The 19,415-nt window shown below is 45.2% G+C and overlaps 1 protein-coding gene across 1 annotated transcript in view; it reads right to left on the reverse strand.

Moving 5' to 3' along the window:
• Positions 1-9,964, reverse strand: part of prpf8 (pre-mRNA processing factor 8) — a 52,113-nt gene extending 42,149 nt beyond the window's left edge. Inside the window, exons 1-3 of the mRNA XM_070857156.1 lie at positions 9,862-9,964; positions 5,485-5,589; positions 3,419-3,587 (exon numbers count right to left, since the gene is read on the reverse strand). Of these exons, the coding sequence (XP_070713257.1) occupies positions 3,419-3,587; positions 5,485-5,578 (263 nt within the window). The 5' untranslated portion in view covers positions 5,579-5,589; positions 9,862-9,964. The remainder of the gene's footprint in view (positions 1-3,418; positions 3,588-5,484; positions 5,590-9,861) is intronic.
• Between the last annotated feature and the right edge of the window lie 9,451 nt (positions 9,965-19,415).

The raw sequence follows: 19,415 nt of genomic DNA on the forward strand, positions 1-19,415 counted from the left end.
CTGGTCGAGTGTGGTCAGTGCTTCGATGCTGGCCTGATCGAGGACGCTAACGTTAGTGTGTCTATCCTCCCAGGGGATTTGCAGGATCTTGCGGGCACAACCGCTACGAAAAACAATTTAAGAATTTAAAAAACGGATAGACCACCCGGCACTGGACACGACAACGGCACACCAGCCCAGTTGATCTTGCAAAGTCCTTCTCTCCAACATCTGGGGACTTGTGCCAAAATTGGGAGAGCTGTCCCATAGACTAGCCTGAAAGAGTCATACTCACAGAATCATACCTTTCAGCCAATGTCCTAGACTCCTCCATTACCATCCCTGGGTATATACTGTCCCACCGGCAGGACAGACCCACCAGGGCATTGACGTCTCATGGCTTCAGATTAAGCATGGGCAAGGAAACCTCCTGCTGTTTACCACCTACCCTCTCTCAGCTGATGAATCAGTACTCCTCCATGTTGAGCACCACTTGGAAGATGCACTGAGAGTAGCAAGGGTACATAATGTACTCTAGGTGGGGGACATAGCTGCCACACTGGGCCTGCAGCAGGTGGTGAGAGAACCATCACGAGGGAAAAACTTACCTAACCTGTCTCAGATGCATCAGTCCATGACTGCGACCACCGCACAGTCATTGTGGAGACAAAGTCCTGTCTTCACACTGAGGACACCATCCATCGTGTTGTGTGGCACTACCGCAGTGTTAAATGGAATATATTCAGAACAGATCTAGCAGCTCAAAACTGGGCATCCATGAGGCACTGTGGGCCATCAGCAGCAGCAGAATTGTATTCCACCACAATCTGTAACCTCATAACCCAGCATATCCCTCACACTACCATTACCATCAAGCCAGGGGACCAATCCTGGTTCAATGACGAGTGTAGAAGAGCATGCCAGGAGCAGCACCAGGCGTACCTAAAAATTAGGGGCCAACCTGGGGAAGCTGCAACACAGGACTACATGCATGCTAAAAAGCAGAAGCAGCTTGCTATAGCAAGGCTAAGCAATCCCACAACCAATGGATCAGATTAAAGCTCTGTAGTCCTGCCAAATCCAATCGTGAATGGTGGAAGACCATTAAACAACTAACAGGAGGAGGAGGCTCCATGAATAACCCCATCCTCAATGATGGCGGAGCCCAGCACGTGAGTGCAAAAGACAAGGCGTTTACAACGATCTTCAGCCAGAAGTGCCGACATAAACTCTGTATCGGCCTCCTCCTGAGGTACCCACCATCACAGAAGCCAGTCTTCAGCTAATTTGATTCACTCCACGTGATATCAAGAAACGGCTGAACGCACTGGATGGAGCAAAAGCTATGGGCCCTGACAACATCCCGGCTGTTATGCTGAAGACTTGTGCTCCAGAACTAGCTGCGCCTCTAGCCAAGCTGTTCCAGTACAGCTACAACACTGGCATCTATCCGACAATGTGGAAAACTGCCCAGGTATGTCCTGTCCACAAAAAGCAGGACAAATCTAATACGGCTAATTACCACCCCATCGGTCTAATCTCAATCATCAGCAAAGTGATAGCAGTGTTGACCACACCTTCCATCAAGCAGCACTTACTCACCAATAACCTGCTCACCGATGCCCAGTTTGGGTTCCGCCAGGACCACTCAGCTCCAGCATTCATTACAGCTTTGGTCCAAACAGGGACAAAAGAGCTGAAGTCCAGAGGTGAGGCGAGAGCGACTGCCCTTGATATCAAGGCAGCATCTGACCGTGTGGCACATCAAGGTGCCCTAGCAAAACTGAAGTTAATGGGAATCAGGGGGACTCTGCACTGGCTGGAGTCATACATAACACAAAGGAAGATGGTTGTGGTAGCTGGTGATCAATCATCACAGCCCCAAGACATCGCTGCACAAGTTCCTCACAGCATGTCTTAGACCCAACCATCTTCGGTTGCTTCATTAATGATCTTTCCTCCATCATAAGGTCAGAAGTGGGGATGTTCGCTGATGATTGCACAGTGTTCAGTGCCATTCACAACTCCTCAGATAATGGAGCAGTCCATGCCCGCATGCAGCAAGACCTGGACGGCATTCAGGCTTGGGCTGATAAGTGGCAAGTAACATTCGCGCCACACAAGTGCCAGGCAATGACTATCTCCAACAAGCGAGTCTAACCACCACCCCATGACATTCAACGGCATTACCATTGCCGAATCCCCCACCATCAACATTCTGGGGATGGTGGAATACTCTCCATTTGTCTGGATGAGTGCAGCTCCAACAACACAAGCAGCTCGACACTATCCAGGACAAAGCAGCTCGCTTGATTGGCACCCCATCCACCATCTTAAACACTCACTCCCTTCATCACCAGCATACAGTGGCTGCAATGTGTACCATCTACAAGATGCACTGCAGCAACTCGCCAAGGCTTCTTCGCAACAGCTCCTAAAACTAGAAAGTCAAGGGCAGCAGGCATATAGGAACACCACCACCTCCACGTTCCCCTCCAAGTCATACACCATTCTGACTTGGAAATATATCATTCCTTCATCGTCGCTGGGTCAAAATCCTAGAACTCCCTCCCTAACAGCACAATGGGAGTATGTTCACCATACGGACTGCAGCGGTTCAAGGCGACGGCTCACCACCATCTTCTCAAGGGCAATTAGGGGTGGGCAATAAATGCTTGCCTTGCCAGCGACGCCCACATCCCATGAACGAATTTTTTAAAAATAGGATACAAGTTCAGTCACAAGTAAGCCTGCAATTTATTTTGATGTCGAGCTTCCTCAATGTAATTTTTAAAGAAAACCGTTACTACAAACATAAATACAGTAAGCACAAATGTAGCAATTTGAAGTTTTAAATTTTTTTCGTATACATGCAGCTTAAAAGAGACTGCAAACCTTACTCCCATCAAATCGTAGCCTTTAATTCAATCCCTCTCCCATCCCAACATACTGACTCCATGACAAGTTCTAGACAGAGCAAGTCAAAATCTGAAGTCAACAAGCCAGTTAAAAATAACACCAAAATCATCAGTGCAAAACATAACCCCTGTTGAGATACGCCTTTCAGACTGTACTCTTTATAGTAAACAGGTTATGCAATATCTGTGTATTGCATGTGCAATGTTCAATTCTGTCTGTGTAGATTTCAGATCTTTACCCCCCCCCCCACATTATACCTCTTCCGTGTAAACGTTTGTGCTCAACAAGACAAGGGGTGACGGTCAGAATAATATAATAACCTACCAAACACCAAAAAAAGCCCCAAAATTATGCTCTGGAATATTATTCAAATGCTTAATGTTTAAAACAAAACTGAGTTAATGTTTCATTTAAAATAGGAGAAAGGGAATTTAATAAAACGTGAAACATGGAATCCCCCAGCGAAATTTCACCATGAATATGAAACTGCCATTGTTCTCCAAGTAACTAATTTTCTTACCCAAGATAGACTCTCTTGTCGTGCCTGAATTTTCGGTTTGTCATGTCACCATGGTCACGAATGATCTTTCGGACATGCTCAGGGGGCATATCTTCCTTCTGAGCATCCACAAAACCAAACTTTCTCTTCTCAGCATACCGCTTAGCTTGAAGTTGCTGCCATTTTCTGGCTGGAAAAAAAAGTTAAATACTATGAAAAATGAAGAGATGGGATGGTACTAGAAAGTTTATGACCGAGCACCATCTCCTCAAAAAAGGATCATAGCTCCTTTAAAAAGTTCCATGACTTAAGCAACAGCTAATCACAAGTAATGTCCGAGTATGAGCAACTGTCAAAATCTGGAGTCAACAAGCCATCGAAAAAGATATGGCTTTTTCTCTGTAAGGTATCTTAATGCTGCATTGCAAAGCTACATTTTCCCTCTTCAACTAAGAGGGCAAGCTGGCAAGTTGGACATTATGGTCACGTCCTGAGAGAATGACATCAAAACAACCCACTGAAACCAATCTCCCAATTTTACTTTTAAATCTACTGCCAGTCACCCGCAGGCCTATCTGAGGCCAACAGGGGACATGGAGACAGGTTGACCAGTTCTTCCATGCTCAGTGTGCTACAACACATTTTGTGGGCCGAGGAATGATCGATCATTTTAAATGTTAAACTAACTATGCTGCAGGGTTAGTCTCTCATTGACTTCAACTGAGGAGAGGAAGGAACAAGATCCTTCCCACTCATGGATGACTCAAACTCAGCCACTAGTAATGACTTTCTGAAAGTAGCAAGGATACCTAGCCCAGCTCAGCGTTAACTGGCGTACAGATACACCACCCGAGTGCCTATTTTCCAGCTGCAGCACCTAAATGCAGCTATCTATTGTATCGTTATGGGACTAGAAGAAATCTGCATCCGTTCTTGCTGCATGTAAAGTACCCTTCCTGTAACCATGCCCAGCACTTGGACTTGCAATTCGCTCGCTGAGAGTTTGGTATTCTATCCCTACAGCTAACTGCCTGGTCTATTTCTAGAAATCAGTAATAGTTGAATCTTAAATTACACCTGCTATCCAAATCAGCTATCACTATTTGGAATCGATAAGCACATTTTCAAGCTAACCTGACATACATCCATGGAAGAACTCACCTTCCATCACACTAAAGGTAAAACATGAACTTCAACAAATGTTTTTTTAAGTGGCTTACTCTTCAATTCAACTCCATTTAACCACCGTTGCTCCATATCCCTTGATACACTTACCCAACCAAAACCTATCAATCTCAGTCTTGAAAATTTCAATTCACAAAGCAATCAAGACCTTTTCGGGGTGAGAGTTTCAGATTCTCAACACCCTTTGCATGAAAACTACCCTTTGTTGTTTTATTAAAATTACTTAATTTGGACTACTGGATAATTGAATTCCCCCCCCCCCCCACCAAGCAAAGCTGAGCTTTGAATTAACAGGAATTGATTGTACTTCCTTTGACAAATCAAACAGTGCCCATGAGATAAATTAGTTGACACCGACTTGTGCTTAAGGGCTTAGGACCCAAAATTGGTGGATATACCACCCGCGGACCGCCGACATACCGCCCAAAATCGCGAAATTGATCGAAAAATACCTACATACGCAGCAGCATGCGTATGCGCACAACTCGGGATTCCCGAGTGAACAGGACTCACCGCCCGCATACCGCTCGGCATACCGCCAAGAAAAAAGTGACTAAAATCGCACACACTCCGCCCCAGCAGTACCTGGCGGTATGAAATGACATACCACCAAGAAATGGGCGGACGACCAATTTAAAGTTCAATTAATGGTACACAAAGTGCTGCAGCATTAAAGTCTGATCTTACTTGTAAACCTTCTAGGTTGTTTCACAATTTCTTAGAATATCTGTCACATAACTGGCACCCAGGCCCCCACTTACAACAGCATATAAAACACCTAATAAAATGTCAACACATTCTGTACTTCAATTATAGGAAACAAAATTGTACATGATTTCTACATTCATAAATGAATTCCTTTCTGTAGCATAACTGACCAGATTAATCTAGAAATGGCTTACCTTTTTCTTGTAGTTTTTCCTCTGACATGTAATCAGGTACAGGGACCGGAACCGGGTTGGGCCCGGGTGCACCCCTGTACTGAAATGCTGCCATATTTGTTGATTCTGAGGAAAGGATAGATTTAATTTATTTAAACATCTGCAAATCCATTTGTGAAGTTAATATAAATATATTTTCACATGTAAAAATATGTAAAGCAATGTTCTAACATAAGAACCACAAGTAATACAAAGATGCATTTGTGGAGAAATAAATCCTGTTATAGTGCAAACTGCAGTGCCAATCACTTTAAAGACGAACCAAAAGAGAATGAAAATAGAGGTTCAACAAGCACATCTATCAAAAGCTATAAAAGGCAATTCATTCCAAGTTTTTTTTCCTCCACAAGCTACCCAAATAAATTTGCAGACGGATCGAAGTGAGCTGCCCAGATATTTGGGATGTTATAAGTGATATTTAACACAGGTGACACTAGTGTGGAACAAAGTGCGCTGCATTGTCCTCATTATTTTGCCCATGTATATTTAACACCTGCTTGTGTAAAAATTTTAAAAATAACTTTTGTAAATATGTTAATTCATTGAGGCTGGTAACTGGAGTAATGAAATGACTGCTGTATGGGCTGCAATGTGCACAGGTAGATAGTATTGGGTTAATTTCTCTTCTTGGGTTGTAATGACATGCATTCCAAATCAGTGGCACCATGGAGATGGATGTGACTTACACTGGCTCCTAGTAAGTGTAAATGGATCTGCATACAGTGGTTCCAGAGGTTCATTTTCACCCAAATTTGGATGAAAACCAACATGTAAAATCTGCAACTGGAGACCTTTGTGGATCTGGAACATTTTACATTTTTAGTAGATATTTTAAAGAAATTTCCTTTGATACAGTAGTTTTTGTCCAGAAAAATGCAGCAATTATACTAAAAGTTCAGTCCTATTATCTTTACATATATCTACAGATGTGCATGGAGGGGCAGCTTTAAATAACTTGACACCTATATGTTCAGTGCTAACACTGAAACATATGTTTTAAACTCATCTTTCATCGTTTTTGAATGTGCAAATTAAAGTCAGGTTTTGAAAAATATTCGACAAAAAGAATGACACAATCAATAGTTCTCATGTTACACTGCTGTATCCCAGTTACCAAGTCTGGCTCAGTTGCTTACATTTTGACATGAGCCAAAAGATTATAGGTTTGACCGGAGTCCGTAATCTTAACTGACACAAGTGAAGAACCGAGTGTGCTGCATTGTCTGAGTGAGATGTTAAGCTGAAGTAGACATCAAGCACGCTGGCACCACGTGAAGAGATGCAGACAGTTCTTTTAGTTGTCCTGGACAACAGTTCTCTTGATCAATGCCACCAAAAAGGATGAAGTGGTCATTCATCTGATTGCTATTTGCGTAACATTTTGGCACAGAATGGCTGCTATGACTGCTATGACTGCACTCCAAAGTATAGTGCATTTGTATGACATTTCAACATCATACAGTAATATGTACAGCTAATAGACATCAGCTAGCATTGTTTTTTTGAGCACCCCCAAAAGCGAGTTATTTCTGACAAAACCCAAGTTACATTTATTGAAATGTTAACTCTGTTTCTCTCACCACATATGCTGCCTGACATGCTGAGTATTTCCAGCATTTTCTGTTATTTCAGATTTCTGCAGGATTTTTATTTACATTTACTTTTCTTGGAAATAAATTTCCTTTGATATAATAATGTTCCAAATACAGCAATTATACCAAAGTTTTCATTTTGTTTCCTTTTGAGTTGCAATCATATACATGCCAGGCACCAGACACCGATTTAAACAGAGAAACATAGAAAATAGGTGCAGGAGTAGGCCATTCGACCCACACCACCATTCAATAAGATCATGGCTGATCCTTCACCTCAGTACCCCTTTCCTGCTTTCTCTCCAAACACACAAACTCCCCAAGGACCCAGCACAGAAATGGGCTGAGCGGTTGTAAAATTTCAGGATGCTGAAGGCAGTGGAGCAGCAGTGTACTTGTGCATTGCTGTTCTATACCTCCCAACTTTTAAAAGATGCGGTTAAGTTCAGGATTTCAGGAAGGTTTTCCAATACATTAGGGAGATCGTTACAATCTTACATTGTCAATTTCCTTGGGTTCCACTTTCCAAAATAAATGTAACTTCATATATCACATACTTGAAATGGGATTACAACCTACTTTAAAAATATTACTAAATCATAGAATCACATAGCAGAGGAAGGCCAGTCGGCCCATTGTGCCTGTGCCAGCTCTCTGAAAGAGCTACCAATTAGTCTCACTCTCCTGCCTTTTCCCCATAACTCTGCAAATCTTTTCTTAAGTCGAGATCCAATTCCCTTTTGAAAGTTATGATGGAATGAGCTTCCACCACCCATTCAGACAGTGCATTCCAGATCATACTACATTATTCTGATTATATATGTGGATAGAAATATGTTCCATGTTCCCAGTACCAATGGTGGGTTTAATAGCAAATACTGTACTTTTGCTTAGATCATGTCATGCTCTTCTGGGATGAATTGTGAGGGTGCAACAATAAAGGACAAGAGGGAATTGCTAATCACAGTGACAAAATCCCGACAATGTCATAAACAGCAGCACTTCTCCCCATCACTCCAGCTGTGGCTCAGTGGGTAGCAGATAAATCTAGGCTGACACTCCAGTGCAGTACTGAGGGAGCCGCCGCTGCACTGTCGGAGGTGCCATCTTTCGGACGAGACGTTAAATCGAGGCCTGCTCTTTCAGGTGGATGTAAAAGATCCTATGGCACTATTTCGAAGAGCAGGGGAGTTATCCCCGGTGTCATAAGAACAAGTCCTGGCCAATCAACATAACAGAAAAAAACAGCAAGTTGGATTCAAAATTGGCTCGGAGGCAGGAAGCAAAGGGTAATAATTGATGGGTGGTTTTGCGATTGGAAGGATGTTTTCAGTGGGGTTCCACAGGGCTCAGTACTAGGTCCCTTGCTTTTTGTGATATACATCAAAGATCTAGACCTGATTATAGGAGGTATTACTAAGAAGTTTGCAGATGATACTAAAATCAGCTGTGTGGTTGATAATGAAGAAGAAAGCTGCAGACCACAGGAAGATATTAAACAACCGGTCAGGTGGGCAGAAGAGTGGCAAATGGAATTTAATCCAGAGAAGTGTGAGGTAATGCACTTTGGGAGGGATAACAAGGAAAGGGAATACACATTAAATGGTAGGATACTGAAGTGTAGAGGAACAAAGGGACCTTGGAGTGCATGTCCACAGATCTCTGAAAGTAGGCCAGGTGGTTAAGGCGGCGTACAAAATACTTGCCTTTATTAGCCAAGGCATAGAATACAAGAGCTGGGGGTTTATGTTTGAACTGTACAAAACACTGGTTAGGCCACAGCGTGCAGTTCTGGTCACTGCATTACAGGAAGGGCGTGACTGCACTGGAGAGGGTACAGAGGAGATTTACGAGGTTGCTGCCAGGACTGGAGAATCTAAGCTATGAGGTCAGATTAGATAGGCTGGATTTGTTTTCATTGGAACAGAGGAGGTGGAGGAGAGACCTCATTGAGGTGTATAAAATTGAGGAGCCTAGATATAGTGGATAGCAAGGGCCCATTTCCCTTAGCAAATAGGTCAACAACCAGGGGGCACACATTTAAAGTAATTAGTAGGTTTAAAGGGGATTCGAGGGGAAATTTCATCACGCAGAGGGTTGTGGGGGTCTGGAACTCACTGCCTGAAAGGGTGGTAGAGGCAGAAACCCTCACCACATTTAAAAAGTACTTGGATGTGCACATGAAGTGCCATAACCTGTAGGTCTATGGAACCGGTGCTGGAAAGTGGGATTAGGCTGGATGGCCTCTTGTTGGCCGGCATGAACACGATGGGCCGAAATGGCCTCCTTCCGAGCTGTAAACCTATGATTCTATGCGATTGTCTGGTCTGGGCGGGAGTTTGTTGTGCGCAGATTGGGTGACGCGTTTCCCCCACATTACAACAGTCATTGGCTGTAAAGCGCTTCGAGACGTCCGGTGGTCGTGAAAGGCGCTATACAAATGCAAGCCTTTCTTTCTTTTTCTCTTCCTTTCACGGACGCGAGATGGAGATAACAGCACAGCCTGCCCCAGCCCTGCAAACACCGACTGGATCAGAGCCAGAAAGGAGTTGCTGAGCTGCCCACGCCGCACGGGGGGACGCGGGTTACTGCGGGCGGGGGGATCGAAGCAATCCGTCGCCTGCCTCCAGCGCCCAACTAGGCCGCATTCCAGCTCGAGCCAGGGGGCCTGCATCCATTTCAACCCAAAACACCGCTCGCACTCACCACTGTAAATTACAAATTAAACCCGATCCGTCCGACCCACCTGGACGGTGAAAAGCCCGAGCCAAAGTCTATTCAAACATTGGGGAGCGGGCCTCACAGCCGCGCCATTAACCCCCGCGAGCGAGGCACCAACGCACAGCACCCGGATGTCGAAGGGCGGAACTTCCGTGTCCCAAGCAACCCTCCCATTGGTAGAACATTTCTGATTGACGCATTCTCCACCCATAGAGAGCATGGGGACTCTCAGTTAGTCCAGGTGAGGAAAATAGCCCAAAGCTAATTTAGAAAATATAAAATAAAATGGTGAAATGCACATTAATCTGTCAGCATCCGAAAAGAAGCTAACACTTCAGATAGAGATTCTTTGCCAATCATTGGTGACCTACAAGATACACATAATTCAAAGTCTCCGGCTCTGACTTATTCCAACCGAAATTCCACCCTTCATGTAACTCCCAGGATTATAGATATCTCTGAGATATTCAGCGTTCCTCGAACCACTGCTCTCGTCGCATCCTGAGATCCACGCACAACGGCACGTGCCACCACATGCATGGTCTCAACCTTCCTCTTCATCAGCACAGACCCACTCTATCTCAAAACTGTCCTGGTATGCAGTTCCATTTCATCGTTCGCCTCATCTGGCGCTTTAACAAAAACGTTTCATCTTCCTTTCAGGTGTCAACTTCAGCTTCAACAACTCTTGGACACCAACGGCCCTCCAGAACCTTTTTCCCCTTCACTTTCCGCTGACCCCATCCCTTCTTCCAATCTCACCCCCTGCCGAGTTTTCACTTTCCGCTCTAACCTTCCCCTCTCTGACCCCGAACGATCAGTCCTCAGCAAAGGCCTGAGCTTCATCCCCTTAAACCCCCACATCAATGAATTTCCAGCTCGGCATGACACTGAGTTCTTTTTCCGTCACCTTCGTCTTCATGCCTACTTCTTTGGCCAGGAGTCTTCCCTCCGCACTGCTAACCCTTTCTCCCGTTTTCAGAATTCTCGCTCTACCTGGACCCCTCCCTCTGGCCTCTTACCCTCTTTAGATCTTTTCATTGCGAACTGTCGGTGTGACATCGGCCGTCTCAATTTTTCTGCTCACCTCACTCACTCCAACCTACCTCCCTCTGAACTTGCAGCACTCCACTCTCTCAGATCCAACCCCAACATTGACATTAAACCTGCTGTCAAGGGTGGGGCTGTTGTTTTTAGACGAACCGACCTCTACCTTACGGAGCTCTATTCTCTGACACCTCCTGCTACCTCCCCTTGGAGCATGACTCCACTACTGAATATCAAGCCATCATTTCCAAGACTGTCACTGACCCCCATCTCTTCTGGATATCTTCCCTCCACGGCCGCCAATCTCATAGTTCCCCAACCCCGCACAGTCCAGTCCCTTCCCACCTACATCCGTGACTCTACCGATGCCCTCTGCCACTTTAACAGTTTCCAATTTCCTAGCCCCAACCGTCTCCTTTTCACTGTGGATGTCCAATCCCTCCACTCCACCACCCACCAGGACGGCCTGAGGGCACTCTGCTTTTTCCTTGAACAGAGGCCCAACCAATCCCCTTCCACCACCACCCTCCTCCGCCTGGCTCCACCACAAGCCCACTGACTCCCACAGCTACCTGGACTGCACTTCTTCCCACCCCGTTTCCTGTAAGGACTCTGTTCCATTCTCCCAGATTCTCTGTCTCTGTCGCATCTACTCTGATGATGCCACCTTCCACACTAGTACTTCCGATATGTCTTCCATTTTCTCAACCAAGGATTCCGCTCTACCGTGGTTGACATGGCCCTCAACCATGTCCGTTCTATATCCCACACTTCTGCTCTCACCCCTTCCCCTCCCTCCTAGAACAATGATAGGGTTCCTCGTCCTCACCTTTCACCCCACCAATCTCCACATTCAATGGATCATCCTCCGCCATTTACCCCACCTCCAGCGTGATCCCACCACCAAACACATCTTCCCCTCCCCTTTCAGCATTCCCAAGGGACCACTCCCTCCGTGACACCCTGGTCCACTCCTCAATCACCCCGAACACCCCCTCCACTTCCCACGGCACCTTCCCATGCAAGCACAGGAGATGCAACACTTGTCTTTTTACCTCCTCCCTTCCCACTGTCCAGGGTCCCAAACACTCCTTCCAGGTGAAACAGCAATTTACTTGTACTTCTTGCAATTTAGTATACTATATTCACCGCTCACAATGCAGTCTCCTCTACATTGGGGAGACTAAATACAGATTGGATGACCACTTTGCGGAACACCTCCGTTCAGTCCGTAAGCGTGACCCCGAGCTTCCGGTCACCTGTCACTTTAATTCTCTGCTCCACTCCCACTCTGACCTCTCCGTCCTTGGCCTCCTACACTGTTCCAATGAAGTTCAACGTAAGCTCGAAGAACAGCACCACCTCTTTGATTAGGCACTTTACAGCCTTCTGGACTCAACATCCAGTTCAACAATTTCAGGCCATAACCTCTGCCCCTATTTTTTCACATGGCAGCTGGTGATGATTCTGCTATTCCCATTTACACCTCATTTAGACATCTTTTATTTCTTAACTTGTCCATTACCATCTCCTTTTGCCTTGACCCATCATCCCTTATGTAATTTAATCTCTCCTGCCTTCCATCTATCACAGACCTTCCCTTTTGTTCATTCCTTCCCTCTCCTCTTCCCTCCCCCACCAGCTTTAAATCTGTTACATCTCTAACTTTTCCAGTTCTGACGAAAGGTTGTCCTGAAATGTTAACTCTGTTTCTCTCTCCACAGGTGCTGCCTGACCTGCGGGAGGCATTTTCGGCATTTTCTGTTTTCATAATAAATATAATGCAACTTGTATGCGCACACAACAACAACAATTAGCATTTATACAGCTTAGTATAACTTAGAAAAACACCCCAAGGTGCTTCACGTGGATTTAATAGATGTAAAGAAGGAGACAATAGCAGGGTTGACCAAAGGCTTGATCAAGGAGGTGGGTTTTAAGTAAGGTCTTGAAAGAGGACAGGTGACGAGGCGAAGAAGTTTAGGGAGGGAATTCCAGTGTATCATTTATATTTATGGAACATTTTTCTTCTTTTCCCACCACCCCTAAGCACTTCTTCCTTTTTAGCTTTTTTTCCCCCCGACACACACACACACACACACACACACACACTCACACACAGATGAACACCACACTCTTCTGTCAACTCCAAACTGATTGACACTCTTCCTCAAGTCCTGGATCAGAAGAGGCGAAAATCCAATCTGCTGCTGGCTCTCATCAAAATTAAAATCCAGATCTAACACACACACAAATCAGTTTGCAGCCAGATGGCTGAAGGCGTAGCAGCCAATGGTGGGGCCAAGAGTGGGGGCCAGAATCAAAGGAATGAAGAGTTCGAGGGGAGTTGTAGGGCTGGAGGAGGTTATAGAGGCAGAGATAGGCAAGGCTAGGAAGGGATGAGAATTTTAACTTGCACGCATTGGAGGACCAGGAAACAATATAGGTCACCAAGGACAGGAGTGATAAGCGAGCATGATAGGTTACAAGAAGCAGCGCTCTGGATGAGATGAAGTTCACTGAGGTTGAAGGAGGCTGGCCAGAAGAGTAGTAACAACAACTTGCATAATGCCTTTATCGTAGGAAGATGTTTCACAGGAGCTTAATTTAACAACATTTGATACTGAGACAAAAAAGGAGATATTAGGATGAATGACTAAAGGCTTGGTTAATGAGGTAAGTTTAAGGAGGGTCTTAAAAGAGGAGAGGCAGTTGGAGTGGTGGAGGTATAGGGAGGGAGAGATGAGCTCAAGTTTATGGAGGGTGGAAGATGGGAGGCCAGCCAAGAACTGAAATAAAAACAGAAAATGCTGGAAATGCTCAGCAGGTCAGGCAGCATCTGTGGAGAGAGAAATTCCAGCATGATTTCTAGCATCCGCAGTATTTTGTTTTTGTATTGATATAGCTGAATCTGGAGGTGATGAAGGCATAAATCAAATTCCGTTTTAATTATATGATATTCTGGGATTTTTACTGTAATTTGGCACTCAAATGCTGCAACTCTCCATTATTCTCTGACAAATGTAAATGGATGGCCTTGATTAATTTATATATATTAGTTAGTCCTGTAGTTTATTAGATTGTGTGAGAAATATGTTGCTGAAGAAGATAGTTAAACACTTGTGGACTGATTCTATATCTGTTGTTTTGTAAACATGCGTACCATCATTAGCTTCCTGTATTATTCTATTTCTGCATAATTATCTGACTTCTAAATAAATAGCCTGAATATCACAGTCTGGCAGTGTACTGTTCACAGCTTTACAGAGAGGGTACAGGTTAGCACTTATCATTCCTGTAAAGTCCTGTCCCTGCAGTACAGACTCACACAAGGCACATGCTGAAGTCAAGGTCACTCAGGACCTGCGCCTTTATTACACAGCTCTCGAATGCCACACTTGCCTGAGACCTGTCTTTATATACCTGTGTAGAACAGGTATCCAGTGTCTCCTGCAAGTTCACCCCTGGTGGTAAGGTAAGCTTGTGTATCGCATGTTAAGATACAGTTATGTACAGTAGTGTGAGATACATGACAATTCCTGCTGTATAATAGCAAGGTAACAGGGTAAGGTTAGACATGTATTACACAATTCCATTCAAAACATGCATATAATCCAAGTTTCAATTCATAGCAAGTCAGTTTACATCTAGGATCTGCATTGTCTGCTGTGGCCATGAATAAAAATATTGGAGGAAAGTATCACTTGTAATACTAGAAAATAAAGAGTAGGAATAAACAGGTCATTTTCGGGTTGGCAAGCTGTAACCCAGTGGGGTACCACGAGGATCAGTGCTTGGGCCTCAGCTATTTACGATCTATATCAATGACTTAGATGAGGTTACCGTGTGTAATGTATCCAAGTTTGCTGACGATACAAAGTTAGGTGGGAAAGTAAGCTGTGAGGAGGACCCAAAGAGGCTGCAAAGGGATATAGACAGTTTGAGAGTGGGATAGAACATGGCAGATGGAATATAATGTGAAGAAGTGTGAAGTTATCCACTTTGGTATGAAAAATAGAAAAGCAGAATATTTTTTTAATGGTGAGAGACTGGGAAATGTTGGTATTCAGAGGGTTCTGGGCGTTCTTGTACACGAATCACAGAAAGTTAACATGCAGGTACAGCAAGCAATTAGGAAAGCAAAGGGATTGAAGTATAAGAGTAAAGAAGGCTTACTACAATTATAAGAGGCCTTGGAGAAGCCACACCTGGAGTACTGTATACAGTTTTGATCTCCTTACCTAAGGAAGGATATTCATGCCTTAAAGGGAGTGCAACAAAAGTTCACTGGACTGATTCCTGGGATGAGGGGATTGTCCTATGAGGAGAGATTGAGTAGATAAGGCCTATATTCCCAAGAGTTTAGAAGAATGAGAAGAATCATCAAAACATACAAAATTCTGAAGGTGCTTGCCAGGGTCGATACAGGGAGGATATTACTAGTCACAGAACTGAGTCACAATCTCAGGATAAGGGATCAAACATTTAGGACTATGACGAGAAATTTCTTCACTCAAAGGGTTGTGAATCTTTGAAATTTTCTACCTCAGAGGGCTATGGCTGCTCAGTCATTGAATATATTCAAGACAAAGATCAACAGATTTTTGGACACTAAGGGCATCAAGGGATATGGGAAATAGTGCGGGAAAGTGGAGTTGAGGTAAAAGATCAGCCATGATCTTATTGAATGGCGGAGCATGCTCAAAGGGCCGAATGGACTACTCCTGCTCCTGTTTCTTATGTTCTTAAATCCAGCCTAGACTGGATATATCATTTGTTTTTAACTTTTGCCTGTTAAGTAAGTTTCTGTTAGAAGGCTGGGAATGTCAGTTTCAGTTTCATTTCTAGTGAAATGAAAAACAAAAAGACAGGGACATGTAGCTGGCAAGAGTTCAGCAATGGCTTTAAACAGATTTTTTTTGATAGATAGCTGCATCGACCTCCATAGGTCTTGCAGCTGTGAGATAATTGGCAGGTTAATGGTGCCAGCCATTCTAGGATGGCCAATTCCTCCGAAAATATTGTTGATGCATATGGTCAGGTGATAACTAAAGTATTGGGCCTCTGTAACTGTCTCCAGTTGAATGCTTTGAGTGACAGTCAAGGTGGAGCCATGATAAAGCGTGGGGAGCGATTTCTGTTAAAACTGGAGTTATGGCAGCTAATTGGATGAGGTAATGTGGAAACATGCAAATTCTCATGTAGCCAGAGTGAAATAAATGTTTAAAAGGTGGGAGATTAAAATAGATTCTTCAGCATCTGACAAGCCCTGATTAGCCATTCCCCTTGAATTTGAGAACGGTAACGCGGTGAATTATCTGGTAATTCGTATTATCGTAAGTGTACTTTTAAGCATATGTATAATTATTATTAATAATGGTTATCCTTGTATGCTTAATTCCTATGAAAGCTAATAAATGCCTTTGAACCCTATCATCTTGAGTAATTACTTATAAGTATGAACATTGATTCCCTAACAATTGGATTAAAGCCTCCCTCTGCTAATTGTAAGTGTCATGTATTCAACCAACATTGTAACCCATGTATAATCTGACCTAAGTTGTACACTGTGAGAACAATGACCACAAGGTGGTGAACTTGTGAGAGACACTCCTAACCTGGACCCTCAAGTATAAAAGGGGAAGCTCCACCCACATTCATCACTTGAGTGCTAAGGAATAAAGGACAGGTCACAGACTGACCTTCTCTCAAGCATGGGCCTCGTGTGCATTTATACTGTATAGTAAGGACGTATCAATGGCGACGAGAAACTGGGATTTAAACCACGCGAGCATGGCCACTAGCAGAACAGACGAGAAATACTGTGTTAAGGAATGATTGGGACAGAGATTCAACGTTGTTACAGCAGCACACAGTTCTCCAGGCAGACAAGGGCAATCGGGCATGCCCCAACATGTAGTCGAACCCAGAGGGGGAGTTTGACAGAGACAATGGCAAGCTGAATGGCGATTCACGCCATTGCAAGGGACAATGCGGCCAGTAATGGGGCCATCAACACCTGTTAATGACACACTCAAGGACAGTCACAGGGGCAGTCAGGGACGATCGACTGGCAAGGGACCTTTTGTTTCCAACGACAGTTCATGTTGGAGGCGTGGAGGCACACACTCAGCCGGAGTTTGCAGAGATGAGCAAAATACCTGCAGAAATTGCAGAAATGAACGCTAGGGGAAATCGCTGGAAACTAAAGTTCAGCGAGTTCATGTGGAGCACGTATACAGTTCATACACCAGGACGCCACCGATAATGATGAAAGTGCTCCTCAATGGCATCCCAGTATCAATGGAGCTAGACACGGGGGCCAGCCAGTCCCTGATGGGTATTAAACAGTTCGAAAAGTTGTGGCCATCCAAGGCCAGGAGGCCAAAATTATCGCCGATTGACACACAGCTACGGACATACACAAAGGAGATCATTCAAGTGCTAGGCAGCGGCACGGTAGTCGTGGCCCACAAAGATTCGGAGAACAGGTTGCCACTCTGGGTTGTCCTGGGGGACGGTCCCGCACTACTGGGGAGGAGTTGGCTTGCTGTCATGAACTGGAAATGGGGCAATGTCAATGCAATTTCCTCTGTGGAGCGAGTATCATGATCACAGATCCTGGACAAATTTGACTCATTATTTCAACCCGGCATTGGCACTTTCAGGAGGGCCAAGGTAGTGATTCACATAAACCCGGATGCCAAGCCAGTACACGACAAGGCCAGAGCGGTGCCGTACGTGATGTGGGAAAAGATAGAAGGCGAATTGAACCGCCTGCTGAGGGAAGGCATCATCTCGCCAGTCGAATTCAGTGACTGGGCGAGCCCGATTGTGCAGGTGCTCAAGGCGGATGGGTCGGTCAGGATATGTGGTGATTACAAGGCCACCATCAATCGGGTGTCACTCCAAGATCAGTACCCGCTACCGAGAGCGGAGGACCTCTTTGCGACGCTATCCGGTGGCAAACTTTTTTCAAAATTGGACCTGACCTCAGCTTACATGACCCAGGAGCTAGCGAGTGAGTCAAAGAAGCTGACCACCATCACGACACACAAGGGGTTGTTTGAGTACAACAGATGTCCATTCGGGATTCGCTTGGCCGCTGCGGTCTTCCAACGAAATATGGAAAGCCTCCTCAAGTTGATTCCAGGGACGGTGGTTTTTCAGGACGTCATCCTCATCACGGGTTACGATACTGAAGAACACCTCCACAACCTGGAGGAGGTGCTACGCAGACTGGACCCGGGTAGGGCTGCGACTGAAAAAGGCGAAGCGCATCTTCCTAGCTCCAGAGGTAGAATTCCTGGGGATGAGGGTAGCAGCAGACGGGATCAGCCCTACTTTGTCCAAGACGGAAGCGATCCAGAGAGCACCCAGACCTCGTAACACGACGGAGCTGCGTTCGTTCCTGGGGCTCCTGAACTATTTTGGTAACTTTCTTCCCAAATTGAGCACGCTGCTAGAGCCGCTACACGTGCTCCTACGCAAAGGTCGCGAATGGGTCTGGGGGGACAGCCAGGAAAGGGCTTTTAATAGAGCACGCAATTTGTTATGTTCCAACAATCTGTTAACACTATATGACCCATGTAAGAAACTTGTGTTAACGTGCGATGCGTCATCCTATGGTGTCGGGTGTGTGTTGCAGCATGTCAATGCCAAGGGTCAGTTACAGCCGGTAGCTTATGCCTCCAGAAGTCTGTCCCAGGCAGAAAGGGACTACAGGATGGTAGAAAAGGAGGCGCTCGCATGTGTATATGTGGTAAAGAAAATGCACCAGTACCTGTTTGGCAGGAAATTTGAGTTGGAGACAGATCACAAATCCCTAACATCCCTTTTGGCCGACAACAAGGCCATAAATGCAAACGCATCGGCCTGCATACAGAGGTGGTCACTCACGTTAGCAGCCTATGACTATACAATTCGCACAGACCGGGCACCGAAAACTGTGCCGATGCACTCCGCAGGCTCCCACTAGCCACCAGTGAGGGGGCTACCGAGCATGTTGCTGAGATGGTCAAGGCTGTTGAAGCTTTCGGAAGCGAAGGCTCACCCGTGACAGCCCGTCAGATTAAAGTCTGGATAAATAGAGACCCGCTATTGTCTCTAGTCAAGAAATATGTCCTGAATGGGGACTGGGCAGCCACGTACAGGGCATGTCCTGAGGAATTTAAACCATTTCACAGGCGCAGGGATGAACTCTCAATTCAGGCCGATTGCCTACTGTGGGGAAACTGCGTAGTCATGCCCCAGATGGGCAGAGAGGTTCAACACATTCAAGGACCGAGCACTCCATCTGGGACGGAGAGAATAAACCATCATCTACAAGCAAAGACAACCTCGCTATTTCAACTGGGAAGCTGACCTTGAAACTGGGACTTGGAAACCACAGATTGGTATGGAATCGGAAGTTACGCCTCATCGGGAGAAGCAGGGAGTAAGCCAAAGGGGTAACTGGTGAGCATTATCCCAGCCCACATCTTCTTTAGACCACCGCATAGTGTGAAGAGGTGCCGTGTGTCCCATCCAGGC

This window comes from Pristiophorus japonicus, chromosome 16 (assembly GCF_044704955.1).
Source record: "Pristiophorus japonicus isolate sPriJap1 chromosome 16, sPriJap1.hap1, whole genome shotgun sequence".
NCBI lineage: Eukaryota > Metazoa > Chordata > Chondrichthyes > Pristiophoridae > Pristiophorus > Pristiophorus japonicus.